Source organism: Physeter macrocephalus, chromosome 6 (genome assembly GCF_002837175.3).
Source record: "Physeter macrocephalus isolate SW-GA chromosome 6, ASM283717v5, whole genome shotgun sequence".
In the NCBI taxonomy this organism is placed as follows: Eukaryota; Metazoa; Chordata; class Mammalia; order Artiodactyla; family Physeteridae; genus Physeter; species Physeter macrocephalus.
The window spans coordinates 44,845,162-44,871,493 of NC_041219.1; the positions used below are offsets into that span (position 1 = coordinate 44,845,162).

The following is a 26,332-nucleotide window of genomic DNA, read 5'->3' on the forward strand; positions in this document are numbered from 1 at the left end:
GAGCTGTATATTGTGTTATTTATTGAAATTTACTAAAACACATGTTTTGGGAGGAAAGTAAACAGTCAAAATTGATTATGTTAAGTTTGAGATGCTTTAAGGAGTCCAAGTGGAAATGTCAAGTAAGTAATTGAATATGGGAGAACTAAAGTTCCAAAGGAAGTTCCATGCTGCAGATATAAATTTGAAAGTTTTTACTGTAAGGATAATAATTAAAGCCATGGGAATGGATGTTGCCATTTAAGGAGAGAATAAAGGAAAGGGGGCTTGGTATTAAATTCTGAATTACTTAACATTTAGAGAATAGGTCAGAGGAGGATGAAGATGAGAAGTAAGAGGAGTCAAATACAAAGAAGGAAAACCAGGGACCTGAGATGCCACAGAAGCCCTGTATCCCTAGCCAATGCCTAGAACAGTGCCTGACCAGGGCTAGTGTTCAGTAATCATTGGTTGAATGAAATCAAGAGATTATTTTGAGAAGGAGGGAAAGATTAACAGAATTTAGTGCTGCTGAGAGACTTAGTAGGATGAGGGCATAAACTATTCATTGGATTGGTGGGATAGATATTGCTTGTGATGGAGGCAGAAGTCATATTGGAATGGATTGAACAGAACATGAATGGGAGGTGAGAAAGTGCAGATAGTATTTATTTACTTAACCACTTTAGCAAAATTTGGCTGTGAAAAGAGTAGAGAAATGGAGTTGTACCTGAAGGGCAGTATGGGATCAAAGAAGAATTTTTTTTTGTTTCTTAAGAGGGGACATACTAGAGCTTAAATGTATTATATAGGTGGGAATGATCCAGGAAAGAGTGAGTGACAGTTGGAGGAAAAAGAGGAGATAATTATAAGATTGGAGTTTATGAGTAGGGAAGAAGGGAGAGGTGATCAGGAGCGTAAGCAGAGGGATTGTTCTTCAGTAGTAGGAGGAGGGTCATGTCTGTTGAAACGGAGGAAAGAAGGGAAAGCGCACACAGATTCACATAGGTTTATACAACCGGTCATGAGAAGATGACAAATTTCTAGTTTTAGGCTTGTTTAGGTTCTCAATGGAGAATCAAGACATTAGCTGAAAGGGATGGGAGGGCTGTAAAGGAGGGAAAAATGGGTAAGAAAGAGCTTTGTTGGAGAGGGGAGGAATTAGAAATCGAGTTTACTAGTGAAATCTAGTAGGATTGCCAGCTAAGATTGAGTGCCCATTTAGTGACTTTGAATTTATGGTGAAAGTAGTCTTCCCAGTTGAATGTTTTTTCATCAATATTCTTGGTATGGAGAAGGCAGTTTCTTGAGTTCTGGAATTATGGAGTTTGAAAGAAAGAGACCTTGGAAGAGGATTGAGGTTCTTGCAAGGGAGTGATTATAATTTTTAACTATGAAATCTAAGCTAGATAAAGAGAAAAAGTTGGGAGAGGGAAGGTGGGGTCAAAGGAATTGAAGGTCTTATGACACCTGAAAAGTCATTTTCATGGGGCACTTGAGCAAGCGAACTAGGATCTAATAGTGGATTGAGTTTGGTGTGACAGTGGGAGGATGTGGCTGAGGCAGAGGGAGGGAGAAGGTCCTTGGAGCTGAGCAGTTTACAGAACTGGGAGGCAAGGTGTTTGCCTGGGTTACCCATTTGGATGCTGAGGTTATGTTGAATGTGATGACTAAGTGTGCTGGAGAGTTTAACACTGAGACAGATGTGCTAAAATATCAGAGAGTGATAAGTGTTCTGCAAATAATTAAAATTGGACTCTGGGATAAGACAGCTTCTTCAGACTGGGTGGCCAGGGAAGGCCTCTCTGAGCAGGTGAGTTCTATGGTCAAATCTGACTGATCAGGTGATGAGTGGAGAGAATACTTCTGGCAGAGGGAACAACTAGTACAAAGGCTCTAAACTGGATGCAAACCCCTCACTTTTGAGGAACAGAAGGGAAGCCAGTAAAACTGGAGCTTATTCCACCAAGAAAGGGTGAAATGAAATGAAATGAGGTTGGAGTGCAGTAGGAGGGTGAAGGGTTTTGAAACTCACAGTCTGGAGCTTATGTGCAATAATGTGGTAGCCAGCCTCCAAGATGGCCCTGATGATCCTCTTGAGTTCATGCCTTTGTGTAATCCTCTCTCACATTGAATAGGGCTAGCCTGTGTAACCAGTGAGATATTGAAGCAGTGATGGTGTGTGATTTCCAGTGCTACGTGGTAAGAGACATTGCAGTTTCTGCTTTGCTCTCTTAGACCATTCATCCGAGGGAAGGCAGCCTGCCATATTGGAAGGACATGTAAATAGCCTGTGGGAAGGTTCACACGGAGAGGAACTGAGGCCTCAAGCTAACAGACACCATGTGAGGGAGCCATTGTGTAAGGGGCTCCTCCAGCCCCAGATAGACTTTCAGGTGACTACAGCCTCTCATGTGTATTTCATTCGTAAATATTCTGGTGTAGGGCTTCCTTGGTGGCGCGGTGGTTGGGAGTCCGCCTGCCGATGCAGGGGACGCGGGTTCGTGCCCTGGTCCGGGAGGGTCCCACGTGCCGCGGAGCAGCTGGGCCCGTGACCCATGCATGGCCGCTGAGCCTGCGCGTCCGGAGCCTGTGCTCTGCAACGGGAGGGGCCACAGCAGTGAGAGGCCCGCGTACCGCAAAAAAAAAAAAAAAAAATTCTGGTGTATATGTCTAAAAGCTAAGAACTCATTTAAAAAAAAAACAAGCATAAGCATAATGCAGTTATCACATCTAAAAAATTAATAATTCCTTAATATCACATCAAAAAATCAGTATTCACATTTCCCCTGATTTTGTAAATTTGATTTGTTTGCATCAGGATCCAAACAAGGACCAAAGTACCATTTGGTTAATGTTTCCTAAGTCTTTTTTTATCTGTAGGGTTCCCTCTCTTCTTCCCCGCAATTTATCTAGAAATTAACTGGATCATGTGTCCAGTAGCTTCTCACCTTCTGGATTTTGCTAATTGCATCCCCATGGTGTGTTTAACATGTTCCTCTAGTATTTCATGTAAACTGGTAGTTATATCTAGAGTCTTGTTCTAGTTCAGGTTCTGTTTGTTTGGCAAGAATACTTTATAGGAGGTGGTGTTTATGCCTCTATTAGGAGGCATAATAAGCAGTTGTCTCATCTTACTGTGATGTTAACAGGTATTAAAGATCAGTGCCTCGCTATGTTATTCTATGTTGCAAAATGGTGATATTCTAACTCTGTCATTTGTCTTCATTAATTAGCTGGAGAAACTTTTCCATATCACCTCTGTGGTTAATCTGAGGTCCACTTCATTCAGGAAAGGCAGGAAAAATGATTGATTCTTTCCCTTTACTTACCAGTTTTCAGAATAATAAGTTGGTTCCCTAGCATCATCCAATCAAAGGAGACCAATGAGTTTGTTTAAAAATAGTATCATGAACTCATGGATTTTTAACATATTTGATATATGTGAAACCATTGCAGTGATTATTTTTATTGATGCTTCAGATTGTCCCATTTTTAACTAGTGGGAGGAGGCTCTTCAAGTTAACTTCTGAAGGCTTTTTATAGATAGCATCCTTGCTTTTTGATATGTAAGATGTCTGGGACTTATCTTGTATGTTTTCTGTCCCAGTTCGAATCAGATGTTTCTTTGAGGAGCTCTGGTTCATTTCAGTGGTAAAGGCTGTATGTGAATTTTGGGTGCTTGATCATGTATATCACACTTTTTAATAGATGCTAGTCAGCATGTATAAAGAGTTCAAAAAAGGTCTTCTTTCACTTTGAGTTCAAATGGATAGAAATGCTATTTTTCTTAATCTAAGAAGTACGGAATGTTTTTGTTTGCAGGAAAATAGGAAAATGAAGGCTTTAGATAGAAAAAAATTAAGTTTTAACTTCTCTTTTAAATTGTGTGTCCTTCTTCTGCCATACTTTATTCATTATGTCCAGTGAAGAGAAATGCTAATAAGCTTTTTCTGGCTACATAAAACGAGGTAGTGTTTAAAGATGATCATTATAGCTTTTGGTTTATGTATTTCTTGTCTCTTTTTATCTCTAGATTCCCCCTCCCACAGACACATTTCTCCCACAGACACATGTCTTCTTGGCATTTTTAGGAGGGTATAGTATTTTATTTTGAAATTTTTTGCTATATCATAATACTCTTGGCTTATGCTACATCGCTAGTGGAAAAAGCAGTTTTTGTGACAGCCATAAGGAAGCCTTGTTTCTGGATATTTTGATCATTAAAACTCATTATATAGAGAGAGGGAAATGAATTCTACAATTTGAATGATTATATATTTAAATTATAAATCAAGTTAGAGGAGAATGAAATACTGCCCCCCTTATGAGAAGACTCTGGAATACAGATTTTTTCCCCATATTTAACAATTTGACCCTTCCCTTTTTCCCAGTATTCAGGATCTAGTTCATCAGTTTTATATATGATGCATTAGACTTTTCATTCACTCATTCATTCATTCATACATTCAGCAAATACTCATTGAGCACCTACTCGACACCAGACATGGTACTAGGAACTGGGAATGAAGAAATAAGCAAAGCAGGGAATTCCCTGGCAGTCCAGTGGTTAGGACTCGGTTCTTTCACTGTAGTGGCCTGGGTTCAGTCCCTGGTTGGGGAACTAAGATCCCACAAGCCCCGTGGCACAGCCAAAAATAAAGAAGAAAGAAATAAGCAAAGCATTTGCTGACCATCACGGAACTTTTTATCTCATGGGAGAAAGACGGTCAAGCAGTCACATTACTACATATGTAGTATGTAGTAATACCAAACCCTGATAATTGCCTTTTAGGAAAATATAGGGAGCTGTAAGAGTGATACACAAGGGGATCTGTCTCGGTCTGGGAGGTTAGGGAAGGCCTCTCTGAGAAAGTAACGTTTAAGCAAAGACTGGACGGAAAAGTAGGAGTTGGCCAGATGATCATTTGGAGCAAGAGCCTTCATGTAAAGGGACTAACATGTGGAGGTACTAAGGGAAGAAAGAGCTTGAACCCTTGGAGGAACTGAGAAAGGCTGGTTTGCTAGAGACAGCAAGGAAGGCAGGGTGGTAGGAGAGAAGCTGGAGATGTAGGCAGGCCTGGGTCTTGCAGGGTATTGTCGGCCTCATTCTTCCCTAGAGATCCAGAAGTCCAGCCACTTAACCATCGGTGACCCAGACTCTAAGGACCAGGCAGGCCTCCACATAACACTAACCGGGACCCATTGGTCCTTCTCCTGGGAGGGTATGGGGAATCTCTGAGTTCAGCTTCTCTCCCCCTACTTCTTTTTTTTTTTTTTTGCTGTACGTGGGCCTCTCACTGTTGTGGCCTCTCCCGCCGTGGAGCACAGGCTCCGGACGCGCAGGCTCAGCGGCCATGGCCCACGGGCCCAGCCGCTCCGCGGCATGTGGGATCCTCCTGGACAGGGGCACAAACCCGTGTCCCCTGCATCGGCAGGCGGACTCTCAACCACTGTGCCACCAGGGAAGCCCTCTCCCCCTACTTCTTGAGCGTCCTTTCTTTTTTCTTTCTTTTATTTTAATTGAAGTATAGTTGATTTACAGTGTGTGTTAGTTTCTGGTGTACAGCAAAATGATTCAGTTATATATATATATAATATCTATATATATATATATTGTCTTTCAGATTCTTTTCCATTATGGTTTATTACAAGGTACTAAGATATTGAATATTGTCCCTGTGTAATACAGTAGGACCTCATTGTTTATTTTATATATAGTAGTTTGTATCTGCTAATCCCAAACTCCTAATTTATCCCTCCCTCCTCTGTTTCCCCTTTGATAACCACAAGTTTGTTTTCTATGTCTGTGAGTCTATTTCGGTTTTGTAAATAAGTTTATTCGTATAATTTTTTAGATTCCACATGTAAGTGATATTTGATATTTGTCTTTCTCTATCTGACTTACTTCACGACGTATGATAATCTCTAGGTCCATCCATGCTGCTGCAAATGACATTATTTCATTCTTTTTTATGGCTGAGTAATATTCCATTGTATATACGTACCGCATCTTCTTTATCCATTCATCTGTCAATGGACACTTAGGTTGCTTCCATGTCTTGGCTTTTGTAAATAATGCTGCTATGAACATTGGAATGCATGTATCTTTTCGAGGGTCCTTTCTTAATAAGGTATTAGTTTAAAAATTATTCCTGCCCACTTTGTACCTAAGAGGGAAAGAGATTTTATTATAAATAGAATTATTTTGGACTGATCTTCAGAAACCTTTCCTCCAAGGATGTACTTATATACAATTGTACCTTTCAAATTTTTTCATGTCTCATCTGATCCTCACAGCAAGTGTATAAGGTAGATATTTATTATTTTCCTCATAATATATAAAAGGTACTGAGCTCTGAAAAATTAGACAGTGCCCAAGGTCAACTTAACAAGCAGTACAAGGACTTCCCTGGTGGTCCAGTGGCTAAGGCTCTGCGCTCCCAATGCAGGGGGCCCGGGTTCGATCCCTGGTCAGGGAACTAGATCCCACATGTTGTAACTAAGAGTTCACAAGCTGCAACTAAAAGATCTCACATGCCGCAGCTAAAGATCCCACATGCCACAATGAAGATCCCGCATGTGGCAACAAAGATCCTGTGTGCCACAACTAAGACCCGGGGCAGCCAAATAAATAAATAAATATTTTTTTTAAAAACAACAAAAAAAGCAAGTAGTAGTATAACAAACAGTAACTGGATACTGTGCCTTCTAACTACAAAACCAGTGGTCTTTGTGCTCTCTTCCTCCATTTGCTTTGACTGCGAGGGCTTCTAGCATATTTTGACGTTAATATTTGCATTTTATGTTTTTTTAAATTGAAGAATAAATCATAAAACTTAAGAGAGGAAGGAAGGGAAATAAGGTAGAGGGGACGGGGATAGGAGCAAGACTGCCTTGAGTATAGTGTATTTGTAGACTTGACTTTGTGCAATTACTTAAATATTATAAGGCAAAGTTAATTTTCTTTAAAAAAGCAATCCTTGAAAATTGAAAATAACAAGAAACAAAGAACCTAAAATTTAAAACTCAGTAATTTGAACGTTATATCCTTAATGGTATATACCCTAAGGACAAAAAAAGAACTGCAAAAAACAACAGCAAAACAACAAAACCCTTCAAGTGTACCCATATATAATTGGCGATGGTATCAGTATTGTCATTCAGAGATTGTTGTGTGTGTATTGTCAGATAAAGTAAATGAGTACTTATGTGATATTTTATCATTTCCAGTGTTGTTGAGACTCAGGTTCTCAACATAGGTGAAAGGAGATACAGATATAAAATAAAAGAAGTTAATTAAAACCCTGTTAACTTGGCTTTTAAAAAAATAGGCTTATTTTTCTAGAGCAGTTTTAGGTTCACAGTAAAATTGAGCACAAAGTACAGAGTTCCCATATTCCTCCTTCCCCACACTCAACCCCTAGTTTCCCCTGCTATCAACATCCTGCACCAGAGTGGTACACTTGTTACCATTGAAGAACCTGCAGTGACACATCATTGTCACCCAAAATCTGCAAAGTTTACATTAGGATTCATTCTTGGTGCTGTACATTCCGTGGGTTTTAACAAATGCTTAATGACATGTGTCCACCATTACAGTATCATACAGAGTAGTTCTCACTGCTCTAAAAATCCTCTGTGCTCCCCCTATTCATCCCTCCCTCCAACCAAGAACCCCTGGCAACCTCTGATCTTATTTCTACCTCCATAGTTTTCCCTTTTCCAGAATGTCATATAGTTGGAATCATATAGTGTGTAGCCTGTTCAGATTGGCTTCTTTCACTTAGTAATAGGTATTTAAGTTTCCTCCATGTCTTTTCATGGCTTGATAGCTCATTTCTTTTTAGTGCTGAATAATCAATTTTCAGTTTATTTATCAGTTCACTTACTGAGGCACATCTTGCTTGCTTCCAAGTGTTGGCAATTATGAATAAAGCTGCTGTAAACGTCAGTGTGCAGGTGTTTGTGTGGATATAAGGTTTCAGTTCCTTTGGGTAAATATCAATGAGTGTGATTGCTGGATCATAAGACTGTAGTTTTATAAGAAACCGCCAAGCCATCTTCCAGAGTGGCTGTACTATGTACTGCATTCCCACCAGCCATGGTGAGCATTCCTGTTGCTCCGTATCCTTGTCAGCATTTGGTGTTGTCACTGTTTTAATGTTTGGCCATTCTAATCAATGTGCAGTGGTATCTCGTTTAATTCATGATTCCCTAATGACATATAATGTTGAGCGTCTTTTCATATGCTTATTTGCCATCTGTGTGTCTTCTTTGGTGATGTGTCTTGTTCACGTCTTTTGACCATTTTTTAATTGGGTTGTTCATTTTCTTATTGTTTTAAACATTCTTTGTATCTTGTAGGTGACAGTCCTTTATCAGGTATGTCTTTTGCAAATACGTCTTTCACATTCAGAGGCTTGTCTTCTCATTCTCTTGATTAACTTGATTTTGAATTGGAAGTTTTTGTAAGAACTCTTGATATATTTTATCTTAAAAAACAAACAAAAAAACTACCTGCTACCTTATTCCACTGAAAAGCCCTAGAAACAGTGATCAACCCAGTAGCTGTATGTAACCCTAGTGCCCAAATTACAGTCTCGAAATACCAATTCTCACAAAAGGAAGCAGGATTCCTTGGATAGCTTATCCAGTTCTGCAGTAGGAATTATACAAGATAAAGCTAAACCTAGAATTTCTTGTTATACCATATTACAAGGAGGTCATCAAAGACTACAAGGTCATATCAAAAGGGCCCAAGAACATGCATGAAGAGACTCCCTTTGGCCAGTGATGAGACAATTTGAATACCAATAAAAACATTAACTGATACATTTATGAGTTCATAAGGATACTTTATAAAAGCTTATTGGTTACCATTTGTTAATGCTGCATTAAGCATATATTTTTCTTTTCCTATACAAATTGATCTGGCTTCTGGATCTGAGTACCAATTTATAAGAATTACAGAGGACAGAGCAACATGTTAAATACCAACATGGGGGTCTAATAAGAAAAATCCAGACTATAGGAAACCCTACAGGACAAATAGCCTGGTTTCTTCGACAAATAAGTTGCAAAGGAAAAACACATCAAAGCAAACAAACTAACAAAACCTTGTATATTTATGAGACAACTGGAAATTTGAATACCCACTGGTTACTTGCTGGCATTGGAATTATTAATATTTTTAAGTGTAATAGTGGCAGTGTGAATTTTTAAAGAGGTTTTTTTTTTTAATGTATTAGGGATGAATACTGATGTGTTTATCCATGAAATAGGTTTGGTTTGAAACTAATGCAGAGGCAGGGAGACAGATGTGGGTTGGATACAGATGAAACAGTGTTGGCCAGGAGTTAACAGTTATTTAGGCTGATGATGAGCACATGAAGGTTCATTATATTATTCTGCCTACTTTTGTGCTTAAATTTTTCCATAATAAATTTTTTGGAAATCTCCCCTAAGAATTCATAACCATGAACTGGCCCATGTGTGGATGTGGGATTTGAATTCATACTGTCTGTGTAGCATGAGAAACTCAGGCTAATTTACTTTAAATTGTTCTTGGGTTAGTAGTGCCTCCAGGAACCTGACAGAGCAACACAAATATTCTCAGGAGAAAAAAATATCCTACTTAGGACTCAAACAAGTCCCACAAATAAAATTCCACAGAACAGAAGCCCATGATGAAAAATCACAAAACACTTAGGAAACAAGCCGCAATGAGTGAGTCAGCAGAAATAAAATCATCTGATTTGAAAAGACTATATATTGTAATGATTGGAAACTGAACATAAAGTAAAAATATTTGATATCTTTAAAGCAATAAAAACAGAGATTAAAAGCATAACTAGGTAACTGAGACCATCTGAAATAACTAGGTTGAAAGTCCCATATGTTGTGGCTGGGTTTTTCAATTGCTGTGCGTCATTGTAGAGCTATCTGACTAGCTGTTTTAAAAGATATTAATAACCAGATATATTTTAAAAAGAACCATTTCAGAACTGAAGAACACGATTATTGAATTTAGTAGTTAATCGACAAGTTAAATAGCAGATTAGACACATGAAGAGAGAACTAATGAACTAGAAGATAGAGCTAAAGAAATTTCCCACAGGAAACCCAGAGAGACAAAGAGAAAATATAAAAGAAAGATTAAGGCATGTGAAAGATAGAATGAGGTCTAACATAACATCTAATCAGAATTCTGGAAGGAGATAATAGAAAAATTGGGAGAGAAGGAGTATTTGAGGAGATAATGACTGAGATTTTCCAAAATTGATGAAAGACTTGAATCCTCTGAATTAGAAAGTTCAAGCAGGATAAAGAAAGAGTAATATCCCCTAAATACATTGGCAAATATAAGATCATAATAGTGGCCAGAGAGAGAAAGCAGTCTGTTGTCAGACAGTCTCAGATTGATAGCTGACTTCTCATTAGCTGGAGTGGAAGCCACGAGACAGAATGCTATTGTCAAAGTGCTGAGAGAAAAATAATTATCTTTCAAAAATGATGACAAAATCTTTATTTTGAAATAAAGACCATTTTATGATGAATGGAGGAAATAGAAGAGTGGTTTTTTGTTGTTGTTGTTGTTGTTTTTGCGGTACGCGGGCCTCTCACTGTTGTGGCCTCTCCCGTTGCGGAGCACAGGCTCCGGACGCGCAGGCTCAGTGGCCATGGCTCACGGGCCCAGCCGCTCCGCGGCATGTGGTATCTTCCCGGACCGGGGCTCGAACCTGTGTCCCCTGCATCGGCAGGCAGACTCTCAACCACTGCGCCACCAGGGAAGCCCTAGAAGAGTGTTTTTGAGCTTTCAGTTATAACACAGTAGTTAAGAGCTTAAGCTCTGGAGTCAGCTTGAGCTCTACTGCCCTTGACTATGTTATTTAAGCTCTCTGCTTCAGTTTCCTTCTCTATGAAATGGGATGACAGTAATACACTTTGTGGGGTGTTTAAAGTAAGCAAATGAGTTATTAAATCTAAAGCGTTGTGACTGGCCCATAGTATGCATTCAATAAATGTTAGGGGTTATATTACCATATTTTATTGAATTTAAGATGCCATCAATTATAAGATATGCCATTATTTTGTGCTCCACTAAGAAAAAAGAATGCTGTCAATTAACTGTAAGATATAAGATGGCATTAATTGTAAAACCCGTCTGGATTTCAGAGATGTTAACATGTAAAGAAAAAAATACACATCTCAGAATTGATGGAAGGAATATAGCTTTCCACTTTCCACTCCCACGATAACTAGATGGTTATTCCAAAATCATTTATGGAATAATTCATCTTTTCTTCACTGATTTGAAGAGTCCTTTTTATCATAATTTCCCTTATATGGTGCATTTCTTTTCTCCTTGATTGACTAGAGCTTCAACTATGGAATCAACAAGATTAGTATGTTGGATGAGGACTAGTGGGGAGATTGAATGTAAGCAACATAGAGGGTTGTGATATCAGAAATGAATAATACTTGGGAGAGAGGTTTGGAGAAGAGTTCTTTTTGGATAGGTTGGGTTGGAGATTGGAGGGACATTGTGATAGAAGTTCTTATCAGGTTCCCAAATTCTCTCCTCATCTTGACCAATTGCTTCTTCTCTGCTTCTTTCCAAACCACTAATTCTCAAACTTACGCCTACATCAGAATCATCTGCAGGGCTCCGTAACACAGATTGCCAGCCCTGCTCCCAGAGTTTCTGATTCAGTAGGTCTTAGTAAAGCCTGAGAATTTACATTTCTATCCAGTTCCCAGGTGATGCTGATGCTTCTGGTCTGGGGACCACACTTTGAGAACCACTGCTCGAGACCAAGTCCTCTTCTTTTCCATCTAGATTATTCTAATGGCCTCTAGTTTGGGCTGCTTTTCCCAGTTTTCCTGTCCTTTAATGATTCCTGACACAATTTAGGATTATTGTGGTGAGAGTAGAAGTAAAAAGAAAGGAATAAACCTGAATGACATTTCAGAAGAAAGATTAATGGTCTTTGGAGACTGCGTAGATGTGAGAGAGAAAGGAGCAGGAAGCAAAAGAGGCATTTTCTGAACATTGCCACCAGATTTACTTTCTTCGAAAACACTTCTTTCATCTTGTTATTTCCCTGTTCAAGAATCTGCAGTGCGATACATCTAAAATGAGATTTATTTGAATAAAATACAGCTGACAGTTGACACCCAACCAGTGTGGTTTCTCCTGTTGTGTCTAAGTCAGATCTCATTATGACAAATGATTTTGCAAGTAGAACTCTGCATTACCAAATACTTTCAGGCCCATGCCAATGACCTAGTTTAAGCAATATCCAATTTAACAATTCCAGTTCAGCAAACTAATTTGGATAGCATTTTAGGACTTGTAGAATTCAATCTGTTGAAATCAAAGACTGTTGATTTCTAAGGGTTAGTTTATACCCTATTTAGAAATCCTCTTTACTGTATGTATATCATTATTTTTTATCTCATTATACACTATGCTTTCTTGTATTTACCTTTTTCTTATGCTTGCTGTTTGGCCATAAAAAAGGGGGAGGCATTGTGCCAAATATTTATATTTGCAATTATAAATGCAAATGAGGCAAGAGTGTATGTTTGTACAGGTGGGATGAAATGAACAAATGACAGTGAAAGCCTGTTTATCAGGATCATTATTTGTTGCTCCTGGTTTGGAAAATAAGTATAGAGATGGCGCTTTGGGTTTTTAAGATACTTAGTATGTGACATATTTTTATTTTTTAATTTTTAAAAGCTGACTTTTCTTGTTAATTTTATGTTATTTGGTCCCGTGTGTGGGTGAGATTTTATTTTATTTTTTAAATATTTATTTATTATTTATTTATTTGGCTGCACTGGGTCTTAGTTGTGGCACTTGGGATCTTCGTTGTCACATGCGGGATTTTTAGTTGCGGCATGTGGGGTCTTTCAGTTGCAGCATGCAGAATCTTTTCTTAGTTGCGGCATGAGAGATCTAGTTCCCTGACCAGGGATGGAACCTGGGCCCCCTGCACTGGGAGCACAGAGTCTTAACCACTGGACCACCAGAGAAGTCTCTGGGTGAGATTTTAGAGATGTGGGAAGTATAGCTAGCTGTAAAAGAATGCCAAATATTTGTATTTTAAAAAACAACTTTATTGTGGCATAATTTACATACCATAAATTCACCCATTTTAGGTATGAAATTAAAACATTTTTAGTAAACTTACATAGTTGTGTAGTCATCATCACAACTCAATTTTAGAACATTTCCATCAGCGCAGAGACCCTTTATGCCCATTTGCTGTCAATCCTTCTTCCAACTCCCATCCCTAGGCAACCACTAATTTACTTTGTCTCTGTAGATTTGCCTTTTTGTGAACATTTCATTTAAATGGAATCATAAAATATGTAGCCTTCATGGGTGGCTTCTTTTATCAAGCATGTTTTTGAGGTTCACCCATGTTGTGTAGTATGTATCAGTAGTTCGTTCCTTTTTATTGCTGAGTAGTTTTCCACTGGGTGGATGTTCCACAGTTTGTTTTTTCATTCACCAGTTGGTGGACATTTGGGTGATTTCCACTTTTTGGCCTATTATGAATAATGCTGCTGTGAACATTCATATAAACACAAATGTTTGTTTTGACAGTACATAAATCATTAATAACCAAATGAGAAAATCAGAAAATTTCATTGTAAAATATTTTAACCTGAAAATAAAAAATCTTATCTAAGACCATGTCAGATTGCATTTTTACATTATATTAATTCCTTATTATCCCTTAAATCCCTTTCCAGACTTGCAATTCAACAGTAATCCTGTTGTTTTATTAAGGTGATAAAACTTTATATTGTAGAGCTTCACACTTAAAAAAATATTTTCATAGTCTTTATCATTGGAACCTCACAATAGCCTCACAGCAGGTGCATAGGACGAGTATTATTACTTGTCTCTCATTTCTTGCTGCCAGAGGGAGTCTCCATCCATATTCTGAGGTAATTGCCGTAGAAATCTCATCAAGATGATGCTTCCAGTTTGTAGTGTACACACACAATAGGGCAGCACCAAAGGGCTACTCTTTTTTTTTTTTTTGGCCACATGGCATGCAGGATCTTAGTTTCCCAACCAGGGATCAAAACCGTGCCCCCTACATTGGAAACGTGGAGTCTTAACCACTGGACCGCCAGGGAAGTCCCCACGAAAGGACTACTCTTATATGTGATATAGATACATGTTTGCAGTCTTTGTAGCTTATTTATTCCATAGATATTCATTGAGCATCTACTACATATCAGGCACTGTGCTAAATGTTGGGGAATGAGATGTGAAAGATTTAGTTCCTGCTCTCAAGGAAGTAACTATCCATAAGAGCTGTATAAAGGAAAATAAGCTATAATACTGAGCCATGGGAACCCAGCGGAAGAGTATCTAATCTGGAGGGGCTTTGGGGGATAGGGAGGAGGTTATCAGAGTGTATTGATGATAATAATAGCTAATACCTAGTTAATAATAATACTTGATAATAATAGCTAGTAATAGTAGCTAGATAATAATAATAGCTAATACCTAACGTTTACTCTCTCCCAGGCATGTTCCAAACACTTTGCATATATTTACTCATTTAATCATTACAAGAACCTGGTGAGGCAGGTAGTATTTTTACCCCTTTTTACAGATGAGGAAGCTACAAAACTAAGGTTGGTAACTTGACCAAGGTCACATGCCCAGTAAATGGCAAATCTGGAATTTGAGCCAGGCAGTGTGGCTCTAGAATCTGTGTCTCCTGAAAAGGTGTCTTACTGGAGATGACACCCAGGCTGTGTCTTGAATGACAGCTTGTACTTAGCCTTGCAGAATGACGATTGGGTTTTGTCTACATGGTTTTCTAGACAAAGAAATATCACGAGTAAAGGTAAAGAAAGCACAGGGTTGAGAACGAGTGTGGCAGACTCCTTGTACTACTTGTGAAGAAAGGTGGGTGGCAAGAGATAAGACTAGAAAGACAGGGCTGGATAATGAAGGGCCAGGATGCCAGCTAAGGAATTGGGGTTCTGTCATCTAATTTTTAAAGTTATACCAAAGATACCACTTTTTCCTTTGTATTAATTTTATTTTTGTTTTGCTTTCATTCTTTTTTATTGTGAAATATATCACACAACCAGAAAAGTGCATAAAATACAAATGTAAAACTTAGTTATTTTAAAATAACCACCTCTGAGGTCGAAGAATAGGACATTGCAGGGAGGGACCCAGCAGCTCTTTTTAGTGACTTTTCTAGTGACCCACCCCCCACTCCGACCTACAGGTAACCACTCTTCTGATTTCTTTCTTTCCTTCCTATGTACCTCTAAACATTATATTTTCGGCTGATTTTGAACAGTCACATGCTATATATTCTTTTGTTTGTGGTCATTATGTTTGTGAGATCCGTCCATGTTGCTGTGTATTGCTGTTGTTTCTTGATTTTTATTTCTGTATGGTATGCCACTTTATGAATACGCCAGAATATATTTATCCATTCTACTATTGAGAATATTTGGATTGTTCCCATTTGGGGGCTATTATAATAGTGCTGCTCTGAATATTTTTGTATATCTTTTGGTGCCCATGTGCATGAATTCTTTGGGGTATATACCTGGGAGTGCAATTGCTGGATCATGGAGTATGTCTGTTTTTAACTTTAGAAGAATAATGCCAAACTGTAGTCCAAAGTGGATATAACAGTTTACATTCACACAAGTAGTACATGATTGTTCGGGTTGTTCCATATCCTTGGCCACACTTATTATTATCAGACTTCAAAATTTTTAGCTATTCTGGTATATAATGTTATGTCATTATGATTTTCTTTTTTATTTTCCATTATGATTTTCTTTTGTATTTTTCTTACTGTTGAGGCTAGACACCTTTTCATATGTTTATTGGCCATTTAGATAATGTAGTTTGTTTATTTGGTGATGTGCCTCATCTTGCCTCTCGCCCATTTTGCTATTGTTATCTGTCTTTTTTTTTCATTTTAGAACTCTTTATTATTTTGAATATGAGCCCTCTATTGGTTTTATGTGACCTGCTTTTTTGTTTTCCTGAGGATGTCGTCTGGTGAACAAAAGCTGAATTTTGGTATCATTATATTTGTCTGTTTTTTGATAATGCATACTTTTTGTTTCCTGTTTAAGAGATCCTTCCCTATGCCTAGGTAATGGAAACATTATCCTACATTGTTTTCCAAAAGCTTATTATTTATCTTCCCCTTTGGGGTAGATAGTTCAACTAGAATTGATTTTTGTGTATGGTAATTCTTAATTAACTTATCAGTGCTTCTCTGCCTTTAAGATATTTTTTAATATTTTGTCCAGATTTTCTGGGCTGTTTTTAGCAAGATAGGATGGTTGGTCTGAATTACCTAGTTTACCATTCCCAGAACCAGAAATCTCTTTTAAAGTTTTAGTTTCACTTTGACTTCAAAATGATCCATTCTCTTCTGTAAAGAGGCCTTAATAAATATGTTTACTAAAAAAATAAAATAAAAAAGACTGAAAACTATATAGATTCATGATTGTTTTTATTTTTTATATTTTTTATTTAAAAGACCAAAAAAGAAGCTTCTGTTTCATCTGTGCTTCTCTCAGCTATAAAATAACTGTTAGACAACTTAAAGCTTGCTACATAAAATGAACAACTGTACTTTTTGCAGGGTAATATTAGAATGTTATTTTTTAATTTAGAATTTTACCATAGTTATACACTATCGAACACTGATGATAAAACAGTTTAACGATGGTAATGGCCACCCCCCTTTCTCCATCTATCCATATATTTAAATCTCTTTTTTTGGCCAGAGATGGACTGTATGCAAATCGCATCCAGAATGCTTTTATTTTGTGCCACAAAATATGAAGAAAATGTTTTCAGTTTATGGCAACTAGATCCATGACATATGATGCTCCGGGAACTGTTTTTACAGTCGCAAGATGCACAGGAACCGAATAGCAAACTCCCATGATTATTGGCAAGGAAAAACTGGCTACGTGGCTGATGTTAAATGTGCTTTTTAAGACAGTCAGATCAAGAAATGTCTGAAGAATTTGAGACTGTAGCAGGGAGATGATTTAGTAGTTAGTAAACACAGCCTTGGGAAGGCCCGGCAAGGCAATTTCTTGTGAGCCATTTACAGCTTCTAGGAGAGCACAGTGTAGGCGCCAGAGAGGAAAGCCTGACGTGGCCTCCAGGGAATGTTGCCGAGGGCAGCAGAGCCTCTTCCACAGGCACAGACGCACCATGGGGTGAGGTGGAGGCTTCTTGTCCGCACCTTGCCCTGCCATTTCTGTCTCTGAGGCTCACGATGGAGGTGAGCCTGGTTGTAGCCAAGATTTTAGGGGTAAGCATTGCGTACTTGGAAGTTATGGCTCTCGAGCCACACATTTCCTTCCTGCCCAGCCCTTGCTTATACCAATTTTCTTTCTCTTTTAAAATTAATGATCCCCCAAATTGTGGTCCATGGATCCCTCCTCACCCCCCATCTAGACCCTTTCAGGGGGTCCATGAAATCACAATTATTTAATAACATTAAGATGATATATGCCTTTTAAACTCATTCCTGAGTGTACAGTGTAGTTTTCCAGAGGCTGCATGGCATGCGGTACTGCAAAAGGTTGAATGCAAAAGCAGATGTTAGGATACAGCTGTTGTCTGATATTTGTAAAATATTAAAGTCACTTGCAAAAATGTTAAAAAATGGCACTTTTCTCAAATTTTTTATCCTTTAAAATATTATTTTTAATTAAAAAATGTTAATCATTTATTTGTATGTTTAAATATTTATGAATAAATATTTTAAATTTTTCATAGTTTTAATTTTTAATGTGGTAAATATTGATAATTACAACCCATCTAAACAAAAGCTTTTGGGGGTCCTTAATAATTTTTAAGAATGTAAAGAGACACTGAGCCGAAAAAGTTTGAGAATCACTGCTTTAGATCCCGTCAATTCCAGCACGAATCTTAGTTTCTCTCTGAAGGCTGCACAGATTGTCTAGCCCATCGTTTTCTCTGCATCCTCAAAACTTCTGTGCCACATAGCTTAGTGCTTAGTTTTTGTGGCATTGCTTGGAGTGCTAGTTTTCTTATCAACACTTATCAACAGTGTTAAGACCTCTGAGGACGGGGAGCATATCTGAAATGAGAGTTTTTTGAGATGTCCACGATGTATATTGCTGAGCACAGCATAAATAGTTAATGGTTATTCATATTATTATTATCTTCAATATCAATATTAAAATTTCCCTTACTGGTTGAATGGAGAACCAATATGCATTTGAAATTTTGTGAAGAACCTTCATAGAAATAGCTATTTGATTTTTTAAAAACCTACATAAAATATACAATATGGAAAAGGAATAAAGGCTTTTTGATCATAGATGGTCAATGAATTGGGTACAAAAGCTGAGCATGTTAATCTGTTTGATTCTTATGTGGCCAATGATTGCAGTACAACCTGGCCAGAGGCCCTTGCTCTGAAAACGCTGAGCATAGTGCTGGGCATTTCGTAAGCATCAGGAGAGCTGGTTGAGTTGAATCTGCTGTTCCAGTAGCTGCCTTTGCTGTTCTTGTAGCTGGCAGTCATTATTCCCTACCATCCCGCCCCCATCTCCAAGTGACTTGCAGTGTGTGTAGGTCTTCAGAGGGTAGCTTTACTTTCTATTAAAGAATTGACAAGTTGTCCTAGACTAAGCGAGAGGGCGTTAGTTCCATTTGACCAAACTGGATTAGTGGTTGAAGGTGAAGCACGTGCCTTTTTCATCATCCCTGCTTCAGACTGAGTTTGTTTTTTATTAGGCAACCCTCCCTGACTTACAAGATATAATAAATTTAACATCTTTATGCCAGGGTCCTGCTCTCAGTCCCAGAGTTTCTTCACAGCTTCTCCCTGGAAGTCTGTGGGTCCATGTAAGTAGCACACTGCCCTGAGAGCCTAGCATTACTTCACCATGGTGTTTCTAGAGCAGAGCAAGATAATTGGCAGGTGGCTCATTCACTGAATGAATGAATGAATGAATGAATGAATGGAATCTGTAATGTGGCCTTGGATGTATTATTTTTTTGTTGTTGTTTGTTTGCTTTTAAATATTTATTTATTTGGTTGAGTGAGGTCTTAGTTGTGGCAGGTGGACTCCTTAGTTGCGGCTCCAGGGCTCCTTAGTTGCGGCTCACCAGCTCCTTAGTTGTGGCATGCAAACTCTTAGTTGCAGCATGCATTTGGGATCTAGTTCCCTGACCAGGGATCGAACCCGGCCCCCCTGCACTGGGAGCGCGGACTCTTATCCACTGTGCCACCAGGGAAGTCCCCTTGGATATATTGTTATAAGTGATAAGCAGCATCCTTATTTGAGTAAACTAAGAATATTGTATTGAGTTGATTTTCTTTTTCTCCAAAAGTGTATGTTTTTATTTCATAAGAGCTTATTGGAATATCCTTTGCACTAGCACTGTTTTAAATGATGGTGATACTGTGATAAAAAGACTTAGCCGTTTCTGCCTTCAGGAAGCTTATGACCTTGTAGTATACACGACATAAACAAGCCTAGTGGAAGAATATACAAGTACGGTTGCTAACCCAGAGGAAGGACCCATGCAGAGCACCTGTAGCGAAAGAGGAATCAAGACAAACTTCATAGGAAAGGTTTCCCTTTTCTTGCATCTTGAAGGTTGAGAAAGAATTTGCCCTGTGAGTGGGAAGGAGTCCAAGGGGAAACAGCATGTACAAAGTCACAGGCACATGAAGCCATGTGCTGCTTAAGGGAAATTGAAAGCAATGTGGTTTTGTGAAATGAAGCTGAGAGGTGAATGGATCCTGGGCCTTGTATACCACGCAGCAGGAATTAGATTTCATCTTGAAGATGGATGAGAGACATTGCAAAGGCACTGTGGTTTTGCACTTTACAATGGTAATTCTAATGGCAGTGGGGGTGGGGTGGGTCTTGAGGGTAAAAAAATCAATTAAAAAACAAATGGAACAAATCTGGTGAGAAACTATGCTGGAACTAAGGCAGTGACAGTAGGAATAGGGAAGAAAGTACCTGTTGAAATATTTGGGGATTAGAATTGATAGAGTTTGGTGAGAGCAAGATGCTGATGATGGTCCCAGATTTTTATTTGAGTGGGACGCTAGGATTCTCTAGAGAGGAGGATTATTTTGTGTCATTACGTTGCGTTTTAGGGACCTGTGGAACATGGGGTACAGAAGTCCACTGACATTAGGAAGCTATATAGATGGCTTTGAAGATTGTAAGAAAGGGGAGCCCTAGAGAGAGATTTGGGAATCATCAAGATATAGCTAGTAGTTAAATCTGTGGGAGAGAATAAGGACATGAGTTTATAACAGCCGTCCCCAGCCTTTTTGGCACCAGGGACCGGTTTCGTGCAAGACAGTTTTTCCACGGACTGGTGTAGGGGGATGGTTCAGGTGGTAATGCGAGCAATGGGGAGCAGCGGGGAGCGACAGATGAAGCTTCGCTCACTCGCCTGCCGCTCACCTCCTGCTGTGCGGCCCGGTTCCTGACGCTGCGGACCGGTAGCTGTCCGTGGCCCGGGGGTTGGGGACACCTGGTTTATAATAAAAAGAGAAAGGGAGGATGAATTCCCGAGGAACATACCAATAATGAAAGGACAAGTAGAGAAAGACTGTCCAGCAAAAGAGACTGGAAGGAAATGGTCTAAGTCAAGATAGCAGAACTGATGCATTTGGCCCCTTCTGTGGGATGAAGGGACTAAATATGTTCCATATCAGTTTGAGCATCAGAACTAGGCTCAATCCTTGGAGACAGGAATTGAGTCGGATTGCTTCACCACAGCCCCTGTCCTCCAACCCTCCATGTATAGCAGCAGCAGCTCCTCACCCAGCAACACTCTGCTCATGGTGAGAACCTGAAAATCAACAGTATAGACAGGGGCCTTGGGCTGGCTGCAAACCTAGGGAGACTGGGGGACCCAGACACAGCCAAGGGACCAGGAACTAAAGCAAGGTGCCCCTGGCCTAGTGATGGGATCTGCAGTATCCTTAACATCAAGATAAGAAAGGAGCTCCCAAATGACAAGGGTTTCAGGTCATTCTAATTTTTAAATGCCAAAGAGAGGTTAAAGCAAAAAATTCAATGATATCCACTGTATTTGACAACAGAGAACGATAGGGAAAGAAACCAAATTTTGATGCTTAGCAAGTGCATGAGAGATAAGGACACTGACACCACAAATAAAAACTTCTTTTTTAAAAAATTAATCTATTTATTTATTTATTTATTTATTTTTGGCTGCGTTGGGTCTTCGCTGCTATGTGCGGGCTTTCTCTAGTTGTGGCGAGTGGGGCCTACTCTTCGTTGCGGTGCACGGGCTTCTCATTGCAGTGGCTTCTCTTGTTGCGGAGCACAGGCTCTAGGCACGCGGGCTTCAGTAGTTGTGGCTCACAGGCTTCAGTAGTTGTGGCTCATGGGCTCTAGAAGCGCAGGCTCAGTAGTTGTGGTGCACGGGCTTAGTTGCTCCGCAGCATGTGGGATCTTCCCAGAACCAGGGCTCGAACCCATGTCCCCTACATTGGCAGGTGGATTCTCAACCACTGAGCCACCAGGGAGGTCCCCAAAGCTTCTTTTTTAAGAGCTTGAGTAGGAGAGGAAAGAGGGGATGGAGGGTGCAAAAGCTGGAGGAAATTTTAGGATTGAAGGGGGATGTTTTTAGGAGTGGGCAGACTTGAACATTTTTACAGAATTTCCAAAGTGTTGAACTGAAGTAGAAGTGATTGGAAACTGCAAAGGTAGCATTTCCAGATCTTGGAACAATAACAACCCTCGGGTATTGGTGGCTAAATAAACCCATCGACCTATAGCAGAACAGCCTCCACCTGCGCTCCTTAGACTTTTGACTTTATCATTGGTGTTAATTAAATAGGTTCCTTTTTGCCTACTTGGGCTGGCTGCCCCGCTTACAGAGCTGGACGTGTGGTACCCTCCCATCTGTCCTGAATCTCCTGGTCTATGCTTGCCTCCTGGGAAGACCTTCCTGGGCTTCGTTGCTGGTGTTTTGCTCCACCCTCACATCTGCTGCCTCACTTAAGGCATCTCTTCCTGACATCTTGCTAGAAGTTAGGCCCGTCGCCAACAAGGTAGACAGTCAGGGTTTTCAGTGTTATTTGTGATTGAATTAAAAGTTTACCGGTATATTCTTAATAATCGGCATCTCAAGAATCATGACGGTTATCAAATAGATAACAATGGTGAGTCCTGGGAAGACCAGGGCAGGAAGAGGACCGTGGTCAAGGGCTTTATCCATATTGCTTGAATTTTTTTGAAATGAGAATTGAAATTAAATTTAAAAGAATCATGCTAAACAACCAAGCTTGAAAATTAAAACTTTATCATATCAGAGGTGTTATTAGTAAATATAGTTTATTGACTTTGTATTTCTTTGAACCTGCCATATTCCCTATGAAAGATTTCAGTTCTAATTACATCTGTGAGTTTAGTTCCATACTTAACTGTGGAGGAGCTCTTGAAGCCTACTTGAAGTTTTGCAGGGCCTGGGAATTGATTTAGTCCAAGATCCACTGAACCTTCCCACCCCCGTGTGAATTTCAAGACCAATCTGGTTATTCTGCAAGAGAATAGAGAAAACTGGAGCAGTTCAAATAGTTTACTGCCGTGGCTACACATGATCAGATGGAAGGATTGCAGTGTAGTTCTGAACATTTCAAAATGATGTTTGGAAGGAATTTGCCATTACTCATACCTTAGAAGGAAAACAGTGCTGTAGATAACTTCAACTAGACAATTTTAAATGTTGGTTTTAGAATTAAATTTTGTTTATCTTGAATATGAGTGCGTCTGATACAGAGGTTTACAGCCCTGCAGAGAAAGTAATGAAGCTGTTCTGTAAAAACTGGTTTCCAGAGTACTTGGAAAACTGCCCAGTTTCCCCCGCCTCCCTCTCCTCTGTTTTAACTCCTTTTCCGTCACTGACCACCGGCAAGCGTCCGGCACCAACTGCCAAGCAGGCAAAGGACGGAGCTGGCCAGTGTCCTAAGCTTGTCTGTTAGCAAGATATGTAATAATGGGCTACTTTATGAAGTTGGTATAGAATTTAGACTACTGATAAGTCTGGAGAAGAATGTTTAGCCGGGGCAGAAACTAACCACAATAGAGAACTGAAAATTAGTCGGTCTTATCTTGATAGTCTGCAGTTGAGAAAAAATTTAAGAATCCTGTCTTTCTCTGAGGTGCTGAGCATCACACGTAACCACAAGGTTTACATCCTCTGTGAGGGCCAGGCCCATCTTGGAAGTTGCACGTAGCTTCTTCAGCTTTCCCCAGTGCGGTATGGAAGCGTCCACACTGCAGTCCTGAGTTATTGGGATCACGTCAAGATTCAGTTCAGCTTATGTTTATTGAACTCCTACCCGATACCAAATTCAAAGTTAATGTAAGACATAGATAGTCCTTGTGGTCAAGGAATTCTGTTGTGTGAAGAAAACAGACCCATGGATATTACCAGTGTTATATGGTATTTCTCAGAGGAGGAACACTTAGTGCAACCAAGAAGGGTACAGGAAACGGTCGGGAGCTAACACCTGAGGCAGATCTTAAAAGAGGAGTAGAAGGGGGACCTCCCTGGGGGGTCCCGTGGTAAAGAATCCACCTTCCAATGCAGGGGACGTGGGTTCGATCCCTGGTCGGAGAACTAAGATCCCACATGCCACAGGGCAACTAAGCCCGCGTGCCGCAACTACTGAGCTCACGTGCCTCAGCTAGAGAGCCCGTGCACCACACCTAGAGAGAAGCCCTCGCGCCTCAACGAAGATCCCACATGCCGCAACTAAGACCCGATGCGGCCAAAAATAAATAAATATATAGCACCCTTTATTTAAAAAAAAAAAGGAGTAGAAGGGAATTAGGCACAGGGCCCTCAGAGACATTAGTGAGCAAGGAAACCCTGTGCAGTCCATGTGACTAGAATGTGAAGTGACGATGGGGCTAGAGAGATCTTGAATTTAACCCTAAGGGTAGTGGGTAGGTATTGACTGAATTTTGGCAGTGGTAAGCTCAAAGGTCAAATTGGCTTTTTAGAAAGGAAGATTGCTGGGATAACAGTGTGTATAATAGAAGGGTAAAGATAGTAATTAAAATGTCACTAATATCACAGCACCATTCCATCTGAGATTTATTTATTTAAACACTTAAAAAAATAAGCTAAGGTAGAGATGATGATAGATAAGAGGACAGCAAGATGCTTTCAAGATTCAGTAAAACACTACCTCAAATGTAGGACTAAAGCTATAATTTATAATCCATAGCCATGGGAAATGGAATGTGCTTTCTTGGACAGAAACATTAAGTTGATTGTGAAATCAACTAGGGGGCCAGTTGAAATCAGCTATGGGGCCAGCTTCCAAATAGTGACCATCTTTCTGACAACAGTGTAGCGTGTTGAGCAGAATATCCTTCTAGCATTTGTTCCTGCCATTATAAAATGAAGGTACTGGCCTGGGATCTCTAAATGTCTAATAAATGGCTGTCATTTCATGTATATTTGTGTATATATGAGTATATATTTCACATATATATAAAGAGAGAAACACTCCATCATGAAATAACATTTCACTGCACTTATTAGCAACTTGCTGTCATCTGATTTGATTTTGAAGAGGCCATTCCAGCAATTAATTAGAAACGGATTGGGAAGGAGAAAGAGTAGGCCCAGGAACACCAGCTAAGAGGCCTCCACAAGTAAGAAATGATGATAACCATGAAAATGAAGAGTTATGGGTGGATCTGAGATACATATTGTGAAAGCAGGAATGACAGGACTTGCTGATTGATGGACTGTGAGAGGACTGGGGTGGGGTGAGAACTCCAGGATGACTCTGAGGTTCTGACCCAGGCACCTGGGTGGAGGATGATACCCCCTCCTTATTTTTTTTGGCCGTGGTGCATGGCATGCCAGATCTTAGTTTCCTGACCAGGGATCGAAATCGTGCCCCCTGCAGTGGAAGCATGGAGTCTTAACCAGTGGACCGCCAGGGAAGTCCCAGTTATACCCTTGACTGAGACAGTGGAGACAGGAGAATGGGGTCTGGGGGTGGTACAGGGGCGGAGGGGATGAAGAGTGCAGTTTGGGATGTATTGAAACTACAGTGATTATGAGGCATCCTCGTGTCAAATGGAGAAGTTGAAAAGGCAATTTGGTATTTTTTGGTAGAACAAATAAGTTAAATAAATAATAAAGGTTTAACATAGGTTGTCATGTTTCTTCAGAAAGTATTTCAGTTCACATTCTTAAAAACCATTCACCTTTATAGAGCATGTGGCTGGTGCCCTGCCCTGTATTAAGTGTTTTACACATATTTCATTTAAACTTCCAAAGAACCCTATGAGGAAGATGCTGTTATTGTTCCCAGTGTTGAATGAGGAAGCTGAGGCTTGAGCTGTTAGGCCACTGGCCTAAGCGTCAATAGCTGGTAGATGGAGAAGCCTGGATTTGTACCATGGCATCTTGCTGTGAGCATGAGGCTCATTGTTATTTTCTTCTCTTTTTAGGGTTTTGGTTTTTGCACTGAATGTAGTCTAGACACATCTTCACGGGCTTGTGTTGCCCCAGGATACTGTCAAAGGTAAGTTTTTAAAATCTATTTCCACTGCGTATTGGCAGTGAAATGAGACAGTCTTCATCTTAAAAAGAAGAAAAGTACGTTTTGACATTAATGCTTCTTTCCAGAGTTCTTACAGAAGGGTATTTAAAGTGGCCATCACACCAGCCCTTTTGCATTTCCACTTCACTAGGTCCCTTTAAAAACACCTGTATTGGGCTTCTCTGGTGGTGCAGGGGTTGAGAGTCCGCCTGCCGATGCAGGGGACACGGGTTCATGCCCCGGTCCGGGAAGATCCCACGTGCCGCAGAGCGGCTGGGCCCGTGAGCCATGGCCGCTGAGCGTGCGCGTCCGGAGCCTGTGCTCCGCAACGGGAGAGGCCACGACAGTGAGAGGCCCGCGTACCGCAAAAACAAACAAACAAACAACACCTGTATTTCGTTTGATACTGACAGTTGGTGCCTCATCCTTTTATGAAGCTAGAGTTTGTTCTTAGATTTAGCAGTTTCACAGTTTTACGTGAGTGTAGCCTCGCTTCTCTGCCTCTGGTCCCTCCCCCCTCCGGTCTGTAGTCCACGCGCTGCCAGAGTCAACATCTAACGATAGATTTGCTCACGTCGCACCTTTGCTTAAACAGCTCTCGTGGCTCCCGGTCACTGCAGATGTCATCCTACAAACCCTTCCAAAACCTAATCCCAAACAACGTTTCTGGCTTCTTTTTTAGTAAACCCCTGTCTGTAAACCTTACCAGA

General features: G+C 40.0%; 1 protein-coding gene across 14 annotated transcripts in view; it reads left to right on the forward strand.

Moving 5' to 3' along the window:
* The window catches only part of TNRC6B (trinucleotide repeat containing adaptor 6B), a 283,431-nt gene that overhangs the window by 40,173 nt on the left and 216,926 nt on the right, over positions 1 to 26,332 (forward strand). For 13 of the 14 annotated variants that reach the window (XR_008617589.1, XR_008617590.1, XR_008617591.1 and 10 more), the window contains one exon: positions 25,531 to 25,604. The exons of the other annotated variant lie outside the window; for it this stretch is intronic. Coding sequence is in view for 8 of the 13 variants with exons in the window: in XM_055085311.1 (XP_054941286.1) it covers positions 25,531 to 25,604 (74 nt within the window). In the remaining 5 variants the exon portion in view is untranslated. The remainder of the gene's footprint in view (positions 1 to 25,530; positions 25,605 to 26,332) is intronic. 14 annotated transcript variants of the gene reach the window in all.